The sequence below is a fragment of the Lynx canadensis genome, chromosome A2 (assembly GCF_007474595.2).
Source record: "Lynx canadensis isolate LIC74 chromosome A2, mLynCan4.pri.v2, whole genome shotgun sequence".
NCBI classification, from domain to species: domain Eukaryota; kingdom Metazoa; phylum Chordata; class Mammalia; order Carnivora; family Felidae; genus Lynx; species Lynx canadensis.
Genome location: NC_044304.2, coordinates 25,392,290 through 25,414,008, shown reverse-complemented (window position 1 = coordinate 25,414,008; position 21,719 = coordinate 25,392,290). Strand labels below are relative to the sequence as shown.

At 37.8% G+C, this 21,719-nt stretch overlaps 1 protein-coding gene across 3 annotated transcripts in view; it reads left to right on the top strand.

Annotated features, from left to right (window-relative positions):
• Positions 1-21,719, top strand: part of DNAH12 (dynein axonemal heavy chain 12) — a 217,664-nt gene that overhangs the window by 70,907 nt on the left and 125,038 nt on the right. For all 3 annotated transcript variants that reach the window (XM_030307072.1, XM_032592325.1, XM_030307080.1), the window contains 5 exons: positions 959-1,068; positions 3,774-3,957; positions 4,083-4,223; positions 9,519-9,602; positions 10,107-10,295. In XM_030307072.1, coding sequence (XP_030162932.1) covers positions 959-1,068; positions 3,774-3,957; positions 4,083-4,223; positions 9,519-9,602; positions 10,107-10,295 — 708 coding nt within the window. The remainder of the gene's footprint in view (positions 1-958; positions 1,069-3,773; positions 3,958-4,082; positions 4,224-9,518; positions 9,603-10,106; positions 10,296-21,719) is intronic.

The following is a 21,719-nucleotide window of genomic DNA, read 5'->3' as shown; positions in this document are numbered from 1 at the left end:
TTGGCTCAGGTCATGATCTTGCAGTCTGCAAGTTTGAGCCCCACAACGCACTCTGTGCTGACAGCTTGGAACCTGGAGCCTGCTTCAGATTCTGTGTCTCCCTCTCTCTCTTCCCTTCCCCTGCTCATGCTCTGTCTCTCTCAAAAATAAATGAACATTAAAAGTTTTTAAAAATAAAAATAAGGGGCGCCTGGGTGGCGCAGTCGGTTAAGCATCCAACTTCAGCCAGGTCACGATCTCGCGGTCCGTGAGTTCGAGCCCCGCGTCAGGCTCTGGGCTGATGGCTCGGAGCCTGGAGCCTGCTTCCGATTCTGTGTCTCCCTCTCTCTCTGCCCCTCCCCCGTTCATGCTCTGTCTCTCTCTGTCCCAAAAATAAATAAACGTTGAAAAAAAAAATTAAAAAAAAAATAAATAAAAATAAAAATAAAAAAAAATAAAAAATAAAAGGAGTTGTTTCCATGCAGCCTGCACCCAATGCTATGGTGCTATGATCATTAACTTATAATAGGGAATAATAATATTTTTAAAGTAGTTTAATTCTATTTGTTCTTCCTTTTAATTAAAACATTCAGCTTTAAAAATAAAACTTTAAGAAATAATTTATCAATATAAAAAGATACAATTTTTTATTTTATTTTTTTTAATTTTTTTTTCAACGTTTATTTATTTTTGGGACAGAGAGAGACAGAGCATGAACGGGGGAGCGGCAGAGAGAGAGGGAGACACAGAATCAGAAACAGGCTCCAGGCTCTGAGCCATCAGCCCAGAGCCTGACGCGGGGCTCGAACTCCCGGACCGCGAGATCGTGACCTGGCTGAAGTCGGACGCTTAACCGACTGCGCCACCCAGGCGCCCCAACAATTTTTTATTTTAAAATGAAAAGTCTACATTTATAAGACATGGATATCATTTGTAATACCATTTTATAAGAATTTATTCCATTTTTCTTTTACTTTAGGAATTTTTGGAATGTGCTCATGAAGCCTGCAAAGTACATAATCTTCAGCCAGTTAAATTTTTTCTTGAAAAAATGATTCAGACATATGAAATGATGATTGTTAGACATGGGTAAGATTATAGATTATCATTGTCTGCCATGGTTAGATGCTGTTTTCAAATTAAACTATTAAAACAACTACAATTTGTTAAAAGATTCAACTACTCAGGTAGGCTAAGAGACAAAGAGCCCCATCCTCCATTTCCCATCCCTTAAAAACAAAGGTTTATTTCCGTCTCATGCTGCCCATCCAACATGGATTGATTGGTAAGGCATCCTCATTCAGTGATGTAGCACTAGTGACCACCACAATTTGCCCTTTTGGTCATCAAATGTGTTATTTACTCTCCTTCGTGCACATAAAACACACTCTTCCCTTCCCAGGAATACAATTTAAAAGTTCTAGTCAATGAACCATACTCAAAGTTCAGGCTCTCTAGGTGATGCATGATGGTTTCTATATCAGATTTGGAAGTTGTTCCTCATGATCCAAAGACCTACAAAGTAGAAAGACAAGTTATCTGCCCTCCACACACCAGTCTTCATTATAATAGTGGGCTTCCCAGAACAGGTTATTGGAGCAAACACTACCAACCAGAAGTTGAAGAACTGGAGACAGTTCAGCAATTATGGGTAGCAGTCCTTAAACCCAGCTGGGCATGTGAGGAGCCCCAGTTCCAGAGATACATTGACTACGAAACTGATCATTTAAACCTCAGATACTTTCGCTTGTAGAGGGCTTTCCAAGGAGTCATAATCATTTGATATACATGCTTTATTATATAGGGTGTCATTAAAGTGGCTGTGGAAATTTTGCATCAGTAGTTACATATATAATTTTTTCCTTGGAGAGCCCACTCCACTAACTGTATAAACTTTAGATCCCCTAAAACCTGGATCTACTTTTGCATGGTTTTGCTCCCTGAAAGGGTCTTTCCTGTTAATTGTTCTCTGTGGACCTTGGTTCAACTTTCTTGAGAGAGCTTTCCATCTTCATTTTTTTCCCTGTAAAGTCACATGTAAAGTAGACAATAGAGAATATGTCTTTGGGAGCTGAGAAATGTTTTTAGCCCGCTTCCTGCCTATAGAAAGTTGAGGTCTCAAAAGTTATGATTTTTTTTAAAGGCAGGATAAGAAAAATTAAACAGCTTCACATTGTGTAAATTTTCAAATGTAGACAAAAATAGATGGAATTGAAAAACTAAAAAAAAAATACAGGAACTAATACAATCAACCCTTATGCATCTAATACGTGAGGATCATTTTTAAATCTTGAACATTCACATGTTTTAGTCTAGACTCATGGTTTGTCAGTAAACTCCCTCAAAAACTTGATAAACTTATTTGATTCCAGGCAGCTCTATGTGCCAGTAGCTACAACTACAGTCCTTACTAAGTCATACCTTTATAAATTTCCTTGCAGTATCATTGAATCGATCAGGCTTAATTGGGAAGGCCACAAACTTAATCTATTTTTCCTGAATTATTTTATCCTCCTGAAATGATTACTGGGAACTATATTAATCTTTCATAGATTTTAATAAAGTGATACAATGGCCCTACCCTTAATGTGATCCTTGTTGCCAGGCTGAGTAGATTTTTGTTGTTCAAAGGCTTTCTCAAATTATCTTTATTTGCCAGTTGGGAATAAGAATAAGTTGCTTATAGGTTCCTGAATTTCTGGACTCCCTCTGTTCTTTCATTCCAACTTTCAAACTGGCTATTTTTTTTCTGGGCTCATTTCTCTCCTGTAGTTCTTTGTTAAATGCAGCCATCAGCTGCCATCATATATTAATAATCATCTGTTTACTACCCTTTTTCGTAAAATGACAATTTCGTTATGTATATTATCTGTATTCCAAGTTATCTCAACGAACAAATTTGCCAAATGTTTCATCATTGCATAACATTAATTGCCAATCTTTTTTTAGCCTGTAATAATGGTTAATTTGCCACCAACAACCTGGCCTCTAAGTCATTACCACATATTTAAGTCTTAAGAATACTTTACCCCCTTCTGGGAACTAATTTCTCTCCAGTAAGGATGGGCTAGATTATTCTTTAGAAACGATCAGTCACTAAAACCCAAATCTTAGTGACTTAAAAAACAAACAAACAAACAAACAAACAAAGGTTTATTTCCCATTCATGCTGTGTCCACTCCAGGTTAACAGGAAGTATCTGCTCATCATAATTACTCAGGGTCCCAGGCTATTGGAGCATCCACCATCTCAACATGATGGTCACAGCTGTGCTAGAGGGAAAAGTCCTGTAAGAAGAGAGCTCTGTAGGCTCCGTTGCAGGCAATGATCTATACCCTGCTAGGAAGTAACACCCGTGTTTCCACTTGGTACTCATTAGTCACCTAGTATTTCAACAAGAGGGCGAGGAATCCTACTATGTGCTGGGAGACAGGAGATTCAGAAGTATTTGGCAAAAAACAAAAAGTAATTACCATAGTAAGTAAAGACTTCAGGAAGGGCAATCTTTCCCATTTCTCTTCTTGGGAGGCCCAAAGTCTTTATTTTACTTTATTTTTTTAATTTTAAGAGTGTATAATTAAGTTTTCATTTTCATTTGGACATTTTTTTATTCTCTTTTGTAGGTAGTGGTATTAATGAAGAGAATCTTAGAAATCAACCAGCTCAGAAGTTAAATGTATTCTCGTGTCTGAGAAAAATTAATAGAATTTCAAAAATTATAAATACCAGTAAAACAGGAAAATAATTTACCATTATTTTTTAGAATCATATTGTATAATTCTTTTCTTTTGTAGTTTTATGTTGGTAGGAGAGCCTTTTGCTGCTAAGACAACAGTTCTGCATATGCTGGCTGATACTCTAACTCTTATGAATGAACGTGGCTATGGAGAGGAAGAAAAGGTTATTTATAGGACTGTAAACCCCAAATCCATTACTATGGGTCAACTTTTTGGACAGTTTGACCCAGTGTCTCATGAGGTAATCTACAGTATAAATATTCTCTTATTGACAGTGTGCTTTAAACCACGAAATTTGAAATGTTTTTATATGATCACTTTATAGTGTTATAAAGAAAGCTTCCCAACTCTCTTTTTCTTCCCCAGTGGACTGATGGTATTGTGGCCAACACTTTTAGAGAATTTGCCTTATCAGAAACACCTGACCGGAAATGGGTTGTATTCGATGGTCCCATTGACACTTTGTGGATAGAGAGCATGAACACAGTATTGGATGATAATAAAAAGGTAAATCCTCCTGATTAAAAGCAAAACTGATACACGATATGAATATACCAAACACTACTGAGCTGTAAACTTAAGAAGGGTTAAAATGGTAGATTTAACGTAAAATGATTTTTTTTTGCCAGTTATAAAACAAAATACATGTAAATATGCTTAAGCAATGTTATGTGTTCAACAACTAATTGACTAGGACTATATATTTAAAGCAAAGGGTGCAGCAAGTGTAGTAAGTTTATAGATTATCTTTTAAATGAAAACTATGCTATAATAAATTCTCTGCTTTTTTTTTTTATAGAATAAAAGTATATTAAAACCGTTGTGTTAACAGGAAGGTGTGGTATTGTAGTAGGTGTTAAGTTGTTAAGTGACTCCTGTCTTATGGTTTCTTATAGAACTTTAATATTTTAGGAGAAAATAAAAGGGCCTTATTCCATTTTGAAAACATTGAATGCGGGGCACCTGGGTGGCTCAGTCAGTTAAGCTTCCCACTTCAGCTCAGGTCATGATCTCGCAGTTCATTGGTTCAAGCCCTGCATCAGGCTCTCTGTGCTGACATCTAGAGCCTGGAACCTGCTTCAGATTTTCTCTCTCCTCTCTCTCTCTCTCTCTCTCTCCCTTGTGCACTTGCTCTCTCTCTCTCAAAAATAAATAAACATTAAAAAAAAAAAGAAAACATTGAATGCTTCAGTACTTGTATATGTTGCATTACCTTAGAAGCTGTGAAATATACAAAAGGACTAGAAAATAGAAGTCTTCTATGAGAGACCATATGTAAATTATAAAATATGACTAATTTTAAGTTTAGATTCTGTGCTTTTTTTAAAACTTGTGCATTCACATAACCATCATTTAAATAAAGATGCATAAAATTTCTTTCACTCTACAAGCTACACTCACTGATTCCTTCTGAATCAGTATACCCTCCCCACTGGGGCAATTGCTATTCTTTCTTCTACTGTGATAAATTAGTTTTGCTGGTTCTTGAACTTCATGTATATGGAATCATACTCCTGAGTATTTTCCTTCTTGTGGTCAATGTGGCATCTGTGATATTCATGGTGTTGTACTTCCATTTTACTTATTTATTCTTTTTATATCTGTATTGGTATTCCACTGCATATATCACAACTTATTTTCATACTTACATGAAATAACCACACTACTAAGTAAGCAAATTAATTTAATTAGCATTCAAATACACCAGCACATTTTCGTAGGTGGTTGGTCATTTATTCAAATTCCTTCTTTCAGTTACATTGATTGAGCTAAGGAGTAATAATGATTCAGAAGAGGAGAGGGGCTAATCAAAGTCGAATTCAGAGCCAGGCGGGAGGATTGTCTCATATTGGATGAGAGGAAAGTAGGAAAATGATAGGTATAGATATAGGTGGATGTATGAATTTGATAGTGGAAATCTGAAAGCAAGTCCTTTTGATGATTTATCTTTTCTTTGTGAAGTGGTAGACCCTAGTTCTTTGTACACTGGAGGAGAAAAGGAAGAAGATTTAAATTAGCCATTATGGAAAATGGGAAAGATAATTGCTAGGAAAGCACAGAAGCCTGTCTGAGGACTAGTAGTAGTAGTAGTGCCAAGGTCTGCCTTTGTGAGATTTTCCCTACCAGTCTAAGCAGCTTGGATGTGAGTGTAGATTATGCTGCTGGACTGGAAGTACAGAAAGACTTTGAAGATACTGGTATGAGAGTTCTAGAAGAGCTAGGCCATGGAAGGAAGCTGCTTAACAATGACAGAAGTGAAAACAGCAGGGATATGAAAGTGGAGAGTAAGTGGTGTAGATGATTGGGTAGATGAGTAGTCAATGAGTGAGAGCACTGGATACATCGGAGACTGGAGGCAGAGACTGGGAAGCTTGAATTTAGTATTTCAGAATTGTGTAGTGTTCCAGGAGAGAAGGTCCCAGGTGTATAAACTGGATGGCTGGAGTGCAGTAGGAAAAACCTAAGTGAAGATAGGGTAGTCAAGGATCTGAGGGGCTGCCATATTGAGATTCTCCCCCCTCACAAACAGTGGATCAGGCCAGAGTGAAAAAAATTGAGCCATGTATCAAAGGCTTTAGCTAACGATGGGAATGCTGAGGTGCTGGTGAGTGACAGCAGGGAGCATGGGTTGTCAAAGGAGCAGAAGGTGGAAAGGGTGGGGTAGAGTATTTAGGAAACACTATGGGGGAGTGAGGAAAAAGCTGACTCCATCTCCCAAATATGAAGTAAATAGGAGGATGTTTGCTGAAATAATCTGGTAGGAAATTAAAAGTTTTATAGGCCAGCACTGTCCAAAACAACTTTCTGCAATAATGGAAATGTCTGCATTGTCCAGGAAGGTAGATACTAGTCAAATGTGGTTATTGAGCATTTGAAATTTGGCTAGTGCAGTTGAAGAACTGACTTTAAATCTTATTTAACTTTAACTACTTAAGATGAAGTTATTTAATTAGTTAAATTAGATTTAATTAGTAAAAAGTATAAATAGGCACATATGAATACTGGGCTAGCTTATCAGACAATCCAGCTCTAGGCCATCCATTTATTTTACAGAGGTCCAGGAATGCTAAATGCCACATTGTCGACATTTAACTAGATAGGGGCAAAACTGGGACTAGAGTGATGGTTGTAGAGGAGAAACCCAGAAAAATAAATGAAGAGGAAGAATTGAAAAAAAAAAAAAAATGTAGAAATGAAATTGGGATATCAAGAATTAATATTATTAAAATTATTAAAAGTTAATGATAATTCCAAAGGTAGTTGCCAAGGAAATTGAGAAGATGAGATGGCTTTAATAACAATGAACAAGAAAGGAATTGGGCAGAAAGGAAGCAGTTGACAAATTGAGATTTTTTACATATTTGATTGAAGAGGAACATTTTATTTTATTTTTTAAGTTTTTATTTAAATTCTAGTTAGCATACAGTGTGAAACTAAATATTAGTTTCAGGTGTACAATATAGTGATTCAGCACTTCCATACCTCACCAGGTGCTCATCATAAGTGGACTCCTTAATCCCCATCATCTATTTCATCCATCCCTCCCACCCACTTCCCCTCTGGTTACCCTCTGTTTGTCCTCTATAGTTAAGAGTCTGTTTCTTGGTTTGCCTCTCTCTCAAAGAGGAATGTTTTAGATTAAAAGTGATCTATATCCACATATTAAATGCAGTGCAAAATTCCTTGATTGAATTTTGGTTTGAGTAAATCAGTTGAAAAGATATTCCTGTTGTCATTGAGGAAATTTGAGTACTGGCTGAGTATTAGATCATATGAAGGACTTATTGGTAATTTTGTTAGGTGTGATAATGTTACTGAGGTAATATAGAAAACAGTTTATTTTTTTTTAAGTTTATTTATTTATTTGGAGAGAGAGACAGAGTGAGTGGGGGAGGGGCAGAGAGAGAGAGGGAGAGAGAGAATCCCAAACAAGTGCTCTGCACTGTTGGTGGAGAGTCTGATGCATGGCTCTATCTCACAAACCATGAGATCATGACCTGAGCAGAAACCAAGAGTTGGACATTTAACCGACTGAGACACCAGGTGCCCTGAAAACTCCTTATTTTTTAGAGCTGCATATTGACATATTTGGATGTGAAATGCTGTGGTGGGCATAATGCTCTTTAAAATACTGTTTTATTCCTCAGTATCCTTTTTTTAATTTTTTTAAAACGTTTATTCATCTTTGAGAGACAGAGAGAGAGCATGAGTGGGGAAGGGGCAGAGAGAGGGAGACACAGAATCCGAAGCAGGCTCCAGGTTCTGGGCTGTCAGCACAGAGCCCGACGCGGGGCTTGAACTCATGAACTATGACATTATTACCTAAGCCGAAGTCGGATGCTCAACTGACTGAGCCACCCAGGTACCCCCCCCTTTTTTTTTAAGTAATTTCTGCACCCAACATGAGGCTTGAACTCACAACCCCAAGGTCAAGAGTCGCATGCTCTACAAACTGAGGCAGCCAGGTGCCTCTTAAAAATACTTCTTTATAAAAGGAAGCAAATGTGGGAAAATCTTAATGTTGGTTAAGTACAGGAGATGGGTATATTAGTGTCCATATTATTCTTTATTTTCTTTTTTTTTTTTTTTAATTTTTTTTTTCAACGTTTATTTATTTTTGGGACAGAGAGAGACAGAGCATGAACGGGGGAGGGGCAGAGAGAGAGGGAGACACAGAATCGGAAACAGGCTCCAGGCTCCGAGCCATCAGCCCAGAGCCTGACGCGGGGCTCGAACTCACGGACCGCGAGATCGCGACCTGGCTGAAGTCGGGCGCTTAACCGACTGCGCCACCGAGGCGCCCCATTCTTTATTTTCAATTTTTCTCTTTTTTTATTAACAAAGAGACCATTTGACAACTTTATAAAGTCAGGAGTATTTCATGTAATTTTTAAAAAATTATTTATTTAGGGGAGGCTGGGTGGCTCAGTTGGTTAAGCATCCGACTTCGGCTCAGGTCATGATCTTGCAGTTCATAGGTTTAAGCCTCGCATTGGGCTCTGTGCTGACAGCTCAGAGCCTAGAGCCTGCTTTGGATTCTGTATCTCCCTCTCTTTCTGCCCCTCCCCTGCTCATGCTCTGTCTCTTCCAAAAAACAAACATTAAAAAAGATTAAAACTATATATATTTAAATTCATGTTAGTTAATATATAGCGTACTATTGGTTTCAGGAGTAGAACCCAGTGATTCATCACTTACATATTACACCAAGTGCTCATTCCAATGAGTGCTCTCCTTAAGGCCCATCACCCATTTAGCCTATCCCTCCCACCCAACTCCCCTCCAGCAACCCATGTAATGTTTTTAAATGTTTATTTAGTTTTGAGAGAGTGTGATTGGGGGAGGGGCAGAGAGAGAGGGGGACAGAGGATCCAAAGGGGGCTTTGCTCTGACAACAGAGACCCCCTTGTGGAGCTCACACTCAAGAACCGTGAAATCATGATCTGAGCCAAAGTCAGATGTTTGAATGACTAAGCTACCCAGGTGCCTGACCGATGTAATTTTATTAATAGCAAGGACTGAGATTTGTATAGGATTTTTGTAGTATGTTATGTAGTTCTCCTCCCGCCTAACTCTATGGGAGAGAAATTAACCGAGTTTATAGATGAAGAGGCTGAGAGTCAGAGATGTTACGTGTTTGCTTACCTAGTAATTGACCGAGCTAGATCTAGCTTACAATTTTCTGGCTTTTATGTAATACTTACATCACAGGATATACATTATCTTATACCTACAATATATTTTTATTTGAGAAGTTTGAGTTTTTTAAAAAATAAATGTTTGAAATATAATTGCCTTTAGCTTTGCCTTATGAGTGGAGAAATCATTCAGATGTCCCCTCAAATGAGCCTCATCTTTGAAGCAATGGACCTTTCCCAGGCCTCGGTAAGTTCATGTTTTAACATAACAGTAGATTGTTTATTTGTTCATTTGGTCAATAAGTATTTTTTATTATGTGTCAGAAGACTAGTTAGGCACCAGAAATACTAAGATGAATAAGATATAGCTTATGCTCATTTAGGAAGGATGAGAAGCATGCTAATAAATAATCCCACTATACTGCTACATGTAAGTGCTCTAAGAATATGGAGGGGGTGGGTACCCAAGAGGCGAATGGGTAGAGGAGGACCATGGAAAATGTCTGAGTATTTGATCTGGCTTTGAAGGGCAACACTTCTCTAGGGAGATTAGTTGGGGCTGGGCATTCCAAATCATGACAACATGATATGTAAAGATATGAAGCCATGACACGTCTGGGAGGCTGTAGAGGAAGACAGGTGCTAGATCATGACAGGCCTTATAAGTCATTCAAAGAAGTAGTTAATGACTGCCAGGTACTACTGGCATGAAAGCAACATTGGAAAAAGAAAACTTGTCTTTTTTCTCTAGCCTGCCACTGTAAGCCGCTGTGGCATGATTTATTTGGAACCCTCACAGTTAGGATGGGAACCAATTGTATCCTCGTGGTTGAATTCCCTGAAAGGACCTCTACAAGAACCAGATCATCAAGCTCTTCTGAGAGGACTCTTTGACTGGTTAATAAAGCCCTCTTTAAAACTTCGTAAGAAAAAATGCAAGGTAACACTGTAATTCTCTAACCCACTCAAGTTTCTTTGGTTTTCATTCAACTTGACTAAGGCTAAAATCACAATAAGTAGGATAAATAAACAAAATCAGTTTCCCCTTGACATTTAGTATCCACTTTTTAAAATGGAATATTTATTGTGATAATCAGTAATTCACATGCAGTTGTAAGAAGTAATAGATTTCATGCTCATTTCACCCAATTTCCCCCAATAGCAACATTTTGCAAGACTATATTATATCACAACAAAGATATTGACATTGATATTATCTACTGATATTATTCAGATTCCCCTAGTTATATCTGTACAGGTGTGTGTTTATCTCTCTGGGTTTTATTTTAAAATTTTTAATAATTTATAATTTTAAACATAAGTGCAACTTTGTACCCTTTGCCCAAAGTCTCCCTGTTTCCCCCACCTCCCCACCCCTGGTAACTGCCCTTTTACTCCAGTTCTATGTATTCAACTTTTGGATTGTACATATAAGTGACATCATGCAACTTTTTCCTTTCTGTGTTGGACTTTTTCACTTATCATAATGTCTTACAGTGGACCCATGTTGCAAATAACAGGATCTCTCTTTCTTTAAGTCTTAATAATATCTATAATTTAGTATTAATAATTTAAGTCTTAATATTCTATTATATATATATATATATATATATATATATATATATATACACACACACACACACATATATATGTGGCAATTTCTTTATTTGTCCATCAGTGAACACTTAAGTTTGTGTCCCTATCTTAGCTATTGGGAATAATGCTACAATGAACATGGAAGTGCAGATATATATTTTTTTGAATATAATATTATTTATTTTTAATATGAAATTTATTGTCACATTGGTTTCCATACAACACCCAGTGCTCATCCCAACAGGTGCCTTCCTCAATGCCCATCACCCACTCTCCCCTCCCTCCCACCCCCCATCAACCCTCAGTTTATTCTCAGTTTTTAAGAGTCTCTTTTGGTTTGGCTCCCTCCCTCTCTCACTTTTTTTTTCCTTCCCCTCCCACATGGTCTTCTGTTAAGTTTCTCAGGATCCACATAAGAGTGAAAACATATGGTATCTGTCTTTCTCTGTATGACTTATTTCACTTAACACTCTCCAGTTCCATCCACGTTGCTACAAAAGGCCATATTTCATTCTTTCTCTTTGCCACGTAGTATTCCATTATGTATATAAGCCACAATTTCTTTATCTATTCATCAGTTGATGGACATTGAGGCTCTTTCCATAATTTGGATATTGTTGAAAGTACTGCTATAAACATTGGGGTCCAAGTGCCCCTATGCATCAGCACTCCTGTATCCCTTGGGTAAATTCCTAGCAGTGCTATTGCTGGGTCATAGGGTAGATCTATTTTTAATTTTTTGAGGAACCTCCACACTGTTTTCCAGAGCGGCTGCACCAGTTTGCATTCCCACCAACAGTGCAAGAGGGTTCCTGTTTCTCCGCATCCTCTCCAACATCTATAGTCTCCTGATTTGTTCATTTTAGCCACTCTGACCAGTGTGAGGTGGTATCTCAGTGCAGTTTTGATTTGTATTTCCCTGATGAGGAGCAACGTTGAGCATCTTTTCATGTGCCTGTTGGCCATTTGAATGTCTTATTTAGAGAAGTGTCTATTCATGTTTTCTGCCCATTTCTTCACTGGATTATTTGTTTTTTGGGTGTGGAGTTTGGTGAGTTCTTTATAGATTTTGGATACTAGCCCTTTGTCCAATATGCCATTTGCAAATATCTTTTCCCATTCCGTTGGTTGCCTTTCAGTTTTGTTGATTGTTCCTTTGCATTGCAGAAGCTTTTTATCTTCATGAGGTCCCAATAGTTCATTTTTGCTTTTAATTCCCTTGCCTTTGGGGATGTGTCAAGTAAGAAGTTGCTGCGGCTGAGGTCAGAGAGGTTATTTCCTGCTTTCTCCTCTAGGGTTTTGATGGTTTCCTGTCTCACATTCAGGTCCTTTATCCATTTTGAGTTTATTTTTGTGAATGGTGTAAGAAAGTGGTCTAGTTTCATGCTTCTGCATGTTGCTGTCCAGTTCTCCCAGCACCATTTGTTAAAAAGACTGTCTTTTTTCCATTGGATATTCTTTCCTGCTTTGTCAAAAATTAGTTGGCCGTACGTTTGTGGGTCTAGTTCTGGGGTTTCTATTCTATTCCATTGGTCTATGTGTCTGTTTTTGTGCCAATACCGTGCTGTCTTGATGATTACAGCTTTGTAATAGAGGCTAAAGTCTGGGATTGTGATGCCTCCTGCTTTGGTCTTCTTCTTCAATATTACTTTGGCTATTCGGGGTCTTTTGTGGTTCCATACAAATTTTAGGATTGCTTGTTCTAGCTTCAAGAATAATGCTGGTGCAATTTTGATTGGGATTGCATTGAATGTGTAGACTGCTTTGGGTAGTATTGACATTTTGACAATATTTATTCTTCCAATCTATGAGCACAGAATGTTTTTCCATTTCTTTGTATCTTCTTCTATTTCCTTCATGAGCTTTCTATAGTTTTCAGCATACAAATCTTTTACATCTTTGGTTAGGTTTATTCCTAGGTATTTTATGATTCTTGGTGCAATTGTGAATGGGATCAGTTTCTTTATTTGTCTTTCTGTTGTTTCATTGTTAGTGTATAAGAATGCAGCTGATTTCTGTACATTGATTTTGTATCCTGTGACTTTGCTGAATTCATGTAGCAGTTCTAGCAGACTTTTGGTGGAGTCTATCGGGTTTCCCATGTGTAGTATCATGTCATCTGCAAAAAGTGAAAGCTTGACTTCATCTTTGCCAATTTTGATGCCTTTGATTTCCTTTTGTTGTCTGATTGCTGATGCTAGCACTTCCAACACTATGTTAAACAATAGCAGTGAGAGTGGACATCCCTGTCATGTTCCTGGTCTTAGGGGGAAAGCTCTCAGTTTTTCCCCATTGAGGATGATATTAGCTGTGGGCTTTTCATATGATGTTTAAGTATGTTCCTTCTATCCCGAATTTCTCAAGGGTTTTTATTAAGAAAGGATGCTGGATTTTGTCAATGCTTTTTCTGCATCGTTTGACAGGATCATATGGTTCTTATCTTTTCTTTTATTAATGTGATTTATCACATTGATTGATTTGCTAAAGTTGAACCAGCCCTGCAGCCCAGGAATGAATCCCATTTGATCATGGTGTATAATTCTTTCTATATGCTGTTGAATTCGATTTGCTACTATCTTGTTGAGACTTTTTGCATCCATATTCATCAGGGATGTTGGCCTGTAGTCCTTTTTTTTTTTTTTTTTTTTTTTTTTTTTTTTTTTTTTTTTTTTTTACTGGGTCTCTGGTTTAGGAATCAAAGTAACGCTGGCTTCATAGAATGAGTCTGGAAGTTTTCCTTCGCTTTCTATTTTTTGGAACAGCTTGAGAAGGATAGGTGTTATCTCCGCTTTAAATGTCTGGTAAAATTCTCCAGGGAAGTCATCTGGTCCTGGACTCTTATTTTTTGGGAGATTTTTGATAACTGATTCAATTTCATCGCTGGTTACAGGTCTGTTCAAGTTTTCTATTTCTTCCTGTTTGAGTTTTGGAAGTGTGTGGGTGCTTAGGAATTTGTCCATTTCTTCCAGGTTGTCCAGTTTGTTGGCATATAATTTTTCATAGTATTCCCTGATAATTGCTTGTATTTCTGAGGGATTGGTTGTAATAATTCCATTTTCATTCATGATTTTATCTATTTGGGTCATCTCCTTTTTCTTTTTGAGAAGCCTGGCTAGACGTTTATCAATTTTGTTTATTTTTTCAAAAAACCAACTCTTGGTTTCGTTGATCTGCTCTACAGTTTTTTTTAGATTCTATATTGTTTTTTTCTGCTCTGATCTTTATTATTTCTCTTCTTCTGCTGGGTTTGGGGTGTCTTTGCTGTTCTGCTTCTATTTCCTTTAGGTGTGTTGTTAGATTTTGTATTAGGATTTTTCTTGTTTCTTGAGATAGGCCTGGATTGCAATGTATTTTCCTCTCAGAACTGCCTTCGCTGCATCCAAAAGTGATTGGATTGTTGTTTTCATTTTCATTTGTTTCCATATATTTTTTAAAATCTTCTCTAATTGCCTGGTTGACCCATTCATTCTTCAGTAGGGTGTTCTTTAACCTCCTTGCTTTTGGAGGTTTTCCAGACTTTTTCCTGTGGTTAATTTCAAGTTTCATAGCATTGTGGTCTGAAAGTGTGCATGGTATGATCTCAATTCTTTTATACTTATGAAGGGCTGTTTTGTGATCCAGTATGTGATCTATCTTGGAGAATGTCCCATGTGCACTCGAGAAGAAAATATATTCTGTTGCTTTGGGATGCAGAGTTCTAAATGTATCTGTCAAGTCCATCTGATCCAATGTATCATTCAAGGCCCTTGTTTCTTTATTGATCCTGTGTCTAGATGATCTATCCATTGGTTTAAGTGGAGTACTAAAGTCCCCTGCAATTACCACATTCTTATCAATAAGGTTGCTTATGTTTGTGATTAATTGTTTTATATATTTGGGGGCTCCTGTATGCAGTGCGTAGACATTTATAATTGTTAGCTCTTCCTGATGGATAGACACTGTAATTATTATATAATGCCCTTCTTCATCTCTTGTTACGACCTTTAATTTAAAGTCTAGTTTGTCTGATAGAAGTATGGCTACTCCAGCTTTCTTTTGACTTCCAGCAGCATGATAGATAGTTCTCCATCCCCTCACATTCAATCTGAATGTTTCCTCAGGCCTAAAATGAGTCTCTTGTAGACAGCAAATAGATGGGTCTTGTTTTTGTATCCATTCTGATACCCTGTGTCTTTTGGTTGGAGCATCTAGTCCATTTACATTCAGTGTTATTATTGAAAGATACGGGTTTAGAGTCATTGTGATGTCTGTAGGTTTCATGCTTGTAGTGATGTTCTGGTACTTTGTGGTCCTTGCAACATTTTCCTCACAGAATCCCCCTTAGGAGCTCTTGTAGGGCTGGTTTAGTGGTGATGAATTCCTTCAGTTTTTGTTTGTTTGGGAAGACCTTTATCTCTCCTTCTATTCTAAATGACAGACTTGCTGGATAAAGGATTCTCAGCCACATATTTTTTCTGTTCATCATATTGAAGATTTCCTGCCATTCCTTTCTGGCCTGTCAAGTTTCAGTAGATAGGTCTGCCACTACTCTTATGGGTCTCCCTTTGTAAGTTAGAGCGTGTTTATCTGTAGCTGCTTTCAGAATTTTCTCTTTATCCTTGTATTTTGCCAGTTTCACTATGATATGTCATGCGGAAGATGATTCACATTACGTCTGAAGGGAGTTCTCTGTGCCTCTTGGATTTCAATGCCTTTTTCCTTCCCCAGATCAGGGAAGTTCTCAGCTATGATTTGTTCATGTACACCTTCAGCCCCTTTCTCTCTCTCTTCCTCTTCTGGAATTCCTGTGATACAGATATTGTTCCATTTGATTGCATCACTTAGTTCTCTAATTCTCCCCTCATACTCCTGGATTTTTTTATCTCTCTTTTTCTCAGCTTCCTGTTTTTCCATAATTTTATCTTCTAATTCACCTATTCTCTTCTCTGCCTCTTCAATCCGTGCTATGGCTGCCTCTATTTTATTTTGCACCTCATTTATACCATTTTTTAGTTCCTCATGACTATTTCTTAGGCCCTTGATCTCTGTAGCAATAGATTCTTAGATGTCCTCTATACTTTTTTCAAGCCCAGCAATTAATTTTATGAATATTATTCTAAATTATTGTTCTGTTATATTGCTTAAATCGTTTTTGATCAATTCGTTAGTTGTCGCTACTTCCTGGAGTTTCTTTTGAGGAGAGTTCTTCCGTTTTGTCATTTTGGATGGCGTGGGGTGGCGTGGAACTGCAGGGCACTTCCCCTGTGCTGTCTGGAGAACTTGTGTTGATGGGTGGGGCCACAGTCAGAACCGATGTCTGTCCCCAGCCCACCACTGGGGCCACAGTCAGACTGTTGTGTACCTTATCTTCCCCTTTACCAGGGGCAGGACTCACTGTGGAGTGGTGTGGCCCCTGTCTGGGCTACTTGCACACTGCCAGGCTTGTGGTGCTGCTTCAGTGGGATCTGGTATATTAGCTGGGGTGGATCCACAAGGTGCACAGGGGTGGGAGGGGCAGGCTTAGCTTGCTTTGCTGTCAGTGGTCCCCTGCGGGAGGAGCCCTGCAGCACCCGGAGGGAGGCAGACCCGTTGGAGCGATGGATCCACAGAAGCACAGCATTGGGTGTTTGCGCAGTGCAAGCAAGCTCTGTGAGGAGAGCTGGGGGATGGGAGAGGGATACGGCACTTGCCAGCGCCTTCGTTCCCTGCCAAGCTGAGCTCTGTTTTCTGGGGTTCACAACTCTCCCTCCAGGTGTCCTCTTGCCCTCCTGGCTCTCTGAGAGCAGAGCTGTTGCTTATAACATTCCAGATGTTAAGTCCCGCTGGCTGTCAGAACACACTCCGTCTGGCCCCTCTGCTTTTGCAAGCCAGACTCGGGGGCTCTGCCTTGCCAGGCTGGTTGCCCCTCCACAGCCCCGGCTCCCTCCCTCCAGTCCATGTAGTGCACACCACCTCTTTGCCCCTCCTACCCTCTTTCTTGGGCCTCTTGTCCATGCTTGGCTCCGGAGAGTCCGTTCTGCTAGTCTTCTGGTGGTTTTCTGGGTTATTTAGGCAGATGTGGGTGGAATCTAAGCAATCAGCAGGATGAGGTGAGCCCAACATCCTCCTACACTGCCATCTTCCAACTAATTTCAGATATATATTTAAGGTACTGATTTCATGTCCTGAAGAGGGATTGCTAGATTAAACATTCTATTTTTAGTTTTTTGAGGATCTTTCATACTGTTTTCCACAGTGACTGTGCCAATTTACATTCACACCAGCAATGCACAAGGGTTCTCTTTTCTCCACATCCTCACTAACACTTGTCACCTTTCATTTTTCTACTCATCCTAAAAGGTGTGAGGTGATATCTCACTGTGGTTTCGATTTGCATTTTCTGATGATTTGTGACGTCGAGTGCCTTCTCATATACCTGGTTAGCCATTGGCATGTCTTCTCTGAAAAGTGTCTATTCAGGTCCTTTGCCCATTTTTAATTAGATTGTTTGGGTTCTTTTTTTATATTATATGAATTTTTATATATTTTTTATATTAACCCCTTATCAGATATATAATTTGCAAATATTTCCCCTCAGTTTATAGGTTGCCTTTTCATTTTGTTGATGATTTCCCTTACCGTGCAGAAACTTTCAGTTTGATGTAGTCCCACTTTATTTTTGCTTTTGTTGCCTGAGCTTTTGTCTTATCCAAAAAATCATTGCCAAGGCCAATGTCAAGGAGACTTTAAAGACAAATATTGTTAAAATGTCTATACTACCCAAAGCGATCTACACATTCAATGCAATCCCTATGAAAAGAGCACCAGCATTCTAAATGCCAACATTTCTAAAATTTGTATGGAACCAGAAAAGACCCTGACTAGTCAATATAATGTTGAAAAAGAAAACCAAAGCTGGAGGCATCACAGTTTTGGACTTTAAGCTGTTTTACAAAGTTGTAATCACCAAGACAATATGGTACTGGCACAAAAGCAAGTACATAGATCAATGGAACAGAACAGAGAACCCAGAAATGGACCAAAAAACAAATGGCCAACTAATCTTTGACAAAGCAGGAAAGAATATCCAATGGAAAAAAGACAGTCTCTTCAGCAAATAGTGCTGGGAAAACTGGACAACAGCAACATGCAGAAGAATAAAACTGGACCACTTTCTTTCACCACACACAAAAATAAATTCAAAATGGATGAAAGACCTAAACATAAGACAGGAGACTATCAAAATCCTAGAGTAGAAAACAGGCAGCAACCTCTTTGCCTCTTTGCGACCTTTCCTATAGCAACTTCTTACTAGACATGTCTCTGGAGACAAGGGGAATATAAGCAAAAATGAACTGAGAACTCAAGATAAAAAGCTTTTCTATAGCAAAGGAAACAACAAAACTAAAAGGTAATTGACACAATGGGAGAAGATATTTGCAAATGACATATCAGATAAGGGGTTACTATCCAAAATCTATAAAGAACTTATCAAACTCAACACCCAAAAATGAAATAATCCAGTAAAGAAATGGGCAGAAGACATGAACAGACACTTTTTCAAAGAAGATATTCAGATGACTCATAGACACATAAAAAGGTATTCAACATTGCTGATCATCAGGGAAATACAAATCAAAACTACAATGAGATATCGCCTCACACCTGTCAGAATAAACTCAAAACACAAGAAACAACAGGTGTTGATGAGGATATGGAGAAAGGGGAACCCTCTTGCACCATTGGTAGGAATGCAAAGTGGTGCAGCCACTCTGGAAAACAGTATGGAAGTTCCTCAAAAAGTTAAAAAATAGAAGTAACCCTACAATCCAGCAATTGTGCTACTAAGTATTTATCCAAAGGATACAAAAATACTAATTTGAAGTGTTACATGCACCCCGAAGTTTATAGCAGCATTATCTACAATCGCCAAATTATAGAAGTGGCCCAAGTGTCCATAGATAGATGACTGGATAAAGAAGAATATATACATATATATATATATATATATATATATATATATATATATATATATATATACATATGTATATATGTATATATATGTATGTATGTATATACATATATACATATGTATATATATACATATGTATGTATGTATATGTATATATGTGTGTATATGTGTATTCCATGTATGGAATTAGAGTTGTATTATGCTAAGTGAAATAAGTCAGAGGAAGACAAGTGGAGTCTAAGAAACAAAACAGATGAACACAGGGGAAGGGGAAGGAAAAATAGGGAGGCAAACCATAAGAGGCTGTTAAATACAGAGAACAAACTTAAGATTGCTGGAGGGTGTGTGTGGGGGGGGCATGGGCTAGATGGGTGATGGGCATTAAGGAGGGCACTTGTTGGGATGAACTCTGTGTATTATAGGTAAGTGAGGAATGACTAGGTTCTACTCCTGAAACCAATTCTACATTGTATGCTAATGTGAATTTAAAGAAATACTTTTTCTTTTTTTTTTTTTAAAAGGAGCTTTTCCAGGGTGCCTAGGTGGCTCAGTAGGTTAAGCGTCTTACTTTGGCTCAGGTCATGATCTCACAGTTCGTGAGTTCAAGCCCCGCATCGGTCTCTGCACTGGTGGTGTGGAGCCTGCTTGGGATTCTCTCTATCTCTCCCTCCCTCTCTCTGCCCCTTCCCCACTTGTGCTTTCTCTCTCTCTCTCAAAATAAATATACAAATAAACTTAAAAAAAGAAGGAGCCTTCCCCCTGTGTTTTCTTCTGGGATTTTAATGGTTTAAGGTTTTACATTTCAGTCTTGAGCCCCTTTTGAGTTAATTTTTGTGTATGGTGTAAGATAATAAAAGTTTCATTCTTTTATATGTGGATATCCAATTTACTCAACACCATTTATTGAAGAGACTTTCCTTTTCACATTGTGTTTTCTTGTTGCCCTTGTTAAAGATCAGTTGACTATATGCTTGGATTTATTTTGGATTTGCTATTCTGTTCCATTGGTTTATATGTCTGTTTTTATGCCAGTACCATATTGTTTTGATCACTAGAGCTTTGTAATATAATTTGAAATCAGGAATTGTGATGCTTTCAACTCTTTTCTTCTTTCTTAAGATTATTTTGGCTGTTTAGATAGAGTCTTTTGTGGTTCCACACAAATTTTAGATTTTTTTTTTTTTTTTTTGCCATAGGAATTTTAGTGTTCATTTATTTTTGAGAGAGACAGAGTGTAAGTGGGGAGAGGGTCTGAAAGAGCAGGAGACACAGAATTTGAGGCTGGCTCCAGGCTCTTGAGCTGTCAGTACAGAGCCCATCACAGGGCTCAAACTCATGAACCGTGAGATCATGATCTGAGCCGAAGTTGGACGCTTAACCAACTGAGCCACGCAGGTGCCCCTGCCATTGGAATTTTGATAGGAATTACTTTGAATCTGTAGATCCCTTTAGGTAGTATGGACATTTTAACAATGCCAATTTTTCTAGTCTATGAGCACAGGATACTTTTCCATTTATTTGTGTCTTCTTCAATCTCTTTCATTAATGTTTTATAGTTATCAATGTACAGATATTTCATGTTACTGGTTAAATTTATTCCTAAGTATTATATTCTTTGTGATGCTATCATAAGTCAGATTGTTCTCCTGATTTCCTTGCCAGATAGATCATTGGTGGTATAAACAAATGCAACTGATTTTTTTTCCCCAAATGATTTTTGCATCCTGTAGCTTTACTGAGTTAGTTTGTTTTAAAAGGTATTTTTTTGTATGTGGTCTTTAGGGTTTTCTACGTATAAGGACATGTCATCTGCAAATAGAGATCATTTTACTTCTTTTCTGATTTGGATGCCCTTTATTTTGTTGTCTAATTGCTCTAGTTAGTACTTCTTGTTGAAAAGAAGTGGTGGGAGTGAGCATCCTTGCCTCACACCAGATCTTAGCAGAAGAGCTCTCAGTTTTATGCCATGGATTATGATTTAACTGTGGGCTTTTCATAAATGTCCTCTATTTCATTGCAGAGATTTCCCTTTTATATCTATTTTATTGAGAGTTTTTATCAAAAATGGATGTTAAACTTTGTCAAATGCTCTTTCTGAATCTATTGAGTTGAGAATGGGATTTTTGTCCTTCATTCTGTTAATGCAGTGTATCACATTGATTAATTTGCATATCTCTTGCATCCAGGGATAAATCCAACTTGGCTATAGTATGTAATCTTTTTGGTGTGTTGAATTCAGCTTGCTAGTATTTTATTGAGGACTTTTGCCTCTATGTTCATCAGAGATATTGGCCTATAATTTTCTTTTCTTGTGGTATCTTCATCTGGTTTTAGTATCATGGTGATTCTAGCCTCATAGAATGAGTTTGGAAGTATTTCCTCTACTTCTAATTTTTGCAAGAGTTTAAGAAGGATTGTATTAATTCTTTGAATGTTTGGTAGAATTCAGCTGTGAAGTCATCTGGACTTTTCTCTGGGAAGTTTTTCATTACAACTTCAATCTCTGTTTCTGATATGTTCAGGCTTCCTATTCTTGATTCAGTCTTGGCAGGTTGTATATTTCTAGGAATTTATCTATGTCCTCCAAGTTATCCAACTTATTTGTATATAATCATCCATAATTATCCCTTGATGATCCTTTTTATTTCTGAGGCATTTGTTGTGTGCTTTCTCTTTGATTCCTGATTTTACTTATTTGAGTCTTTGTTTTATTCTTAGTCTAGCTAAGAGTTTATTGTTTTTATTTATATTTTCAAAAAAAGCAACTCTTCGTTTTGACTTTTTTTCTATTGTTTTTCTATTCTCTATTTCATTTATTTCTGTTCTGATCTCATTTGT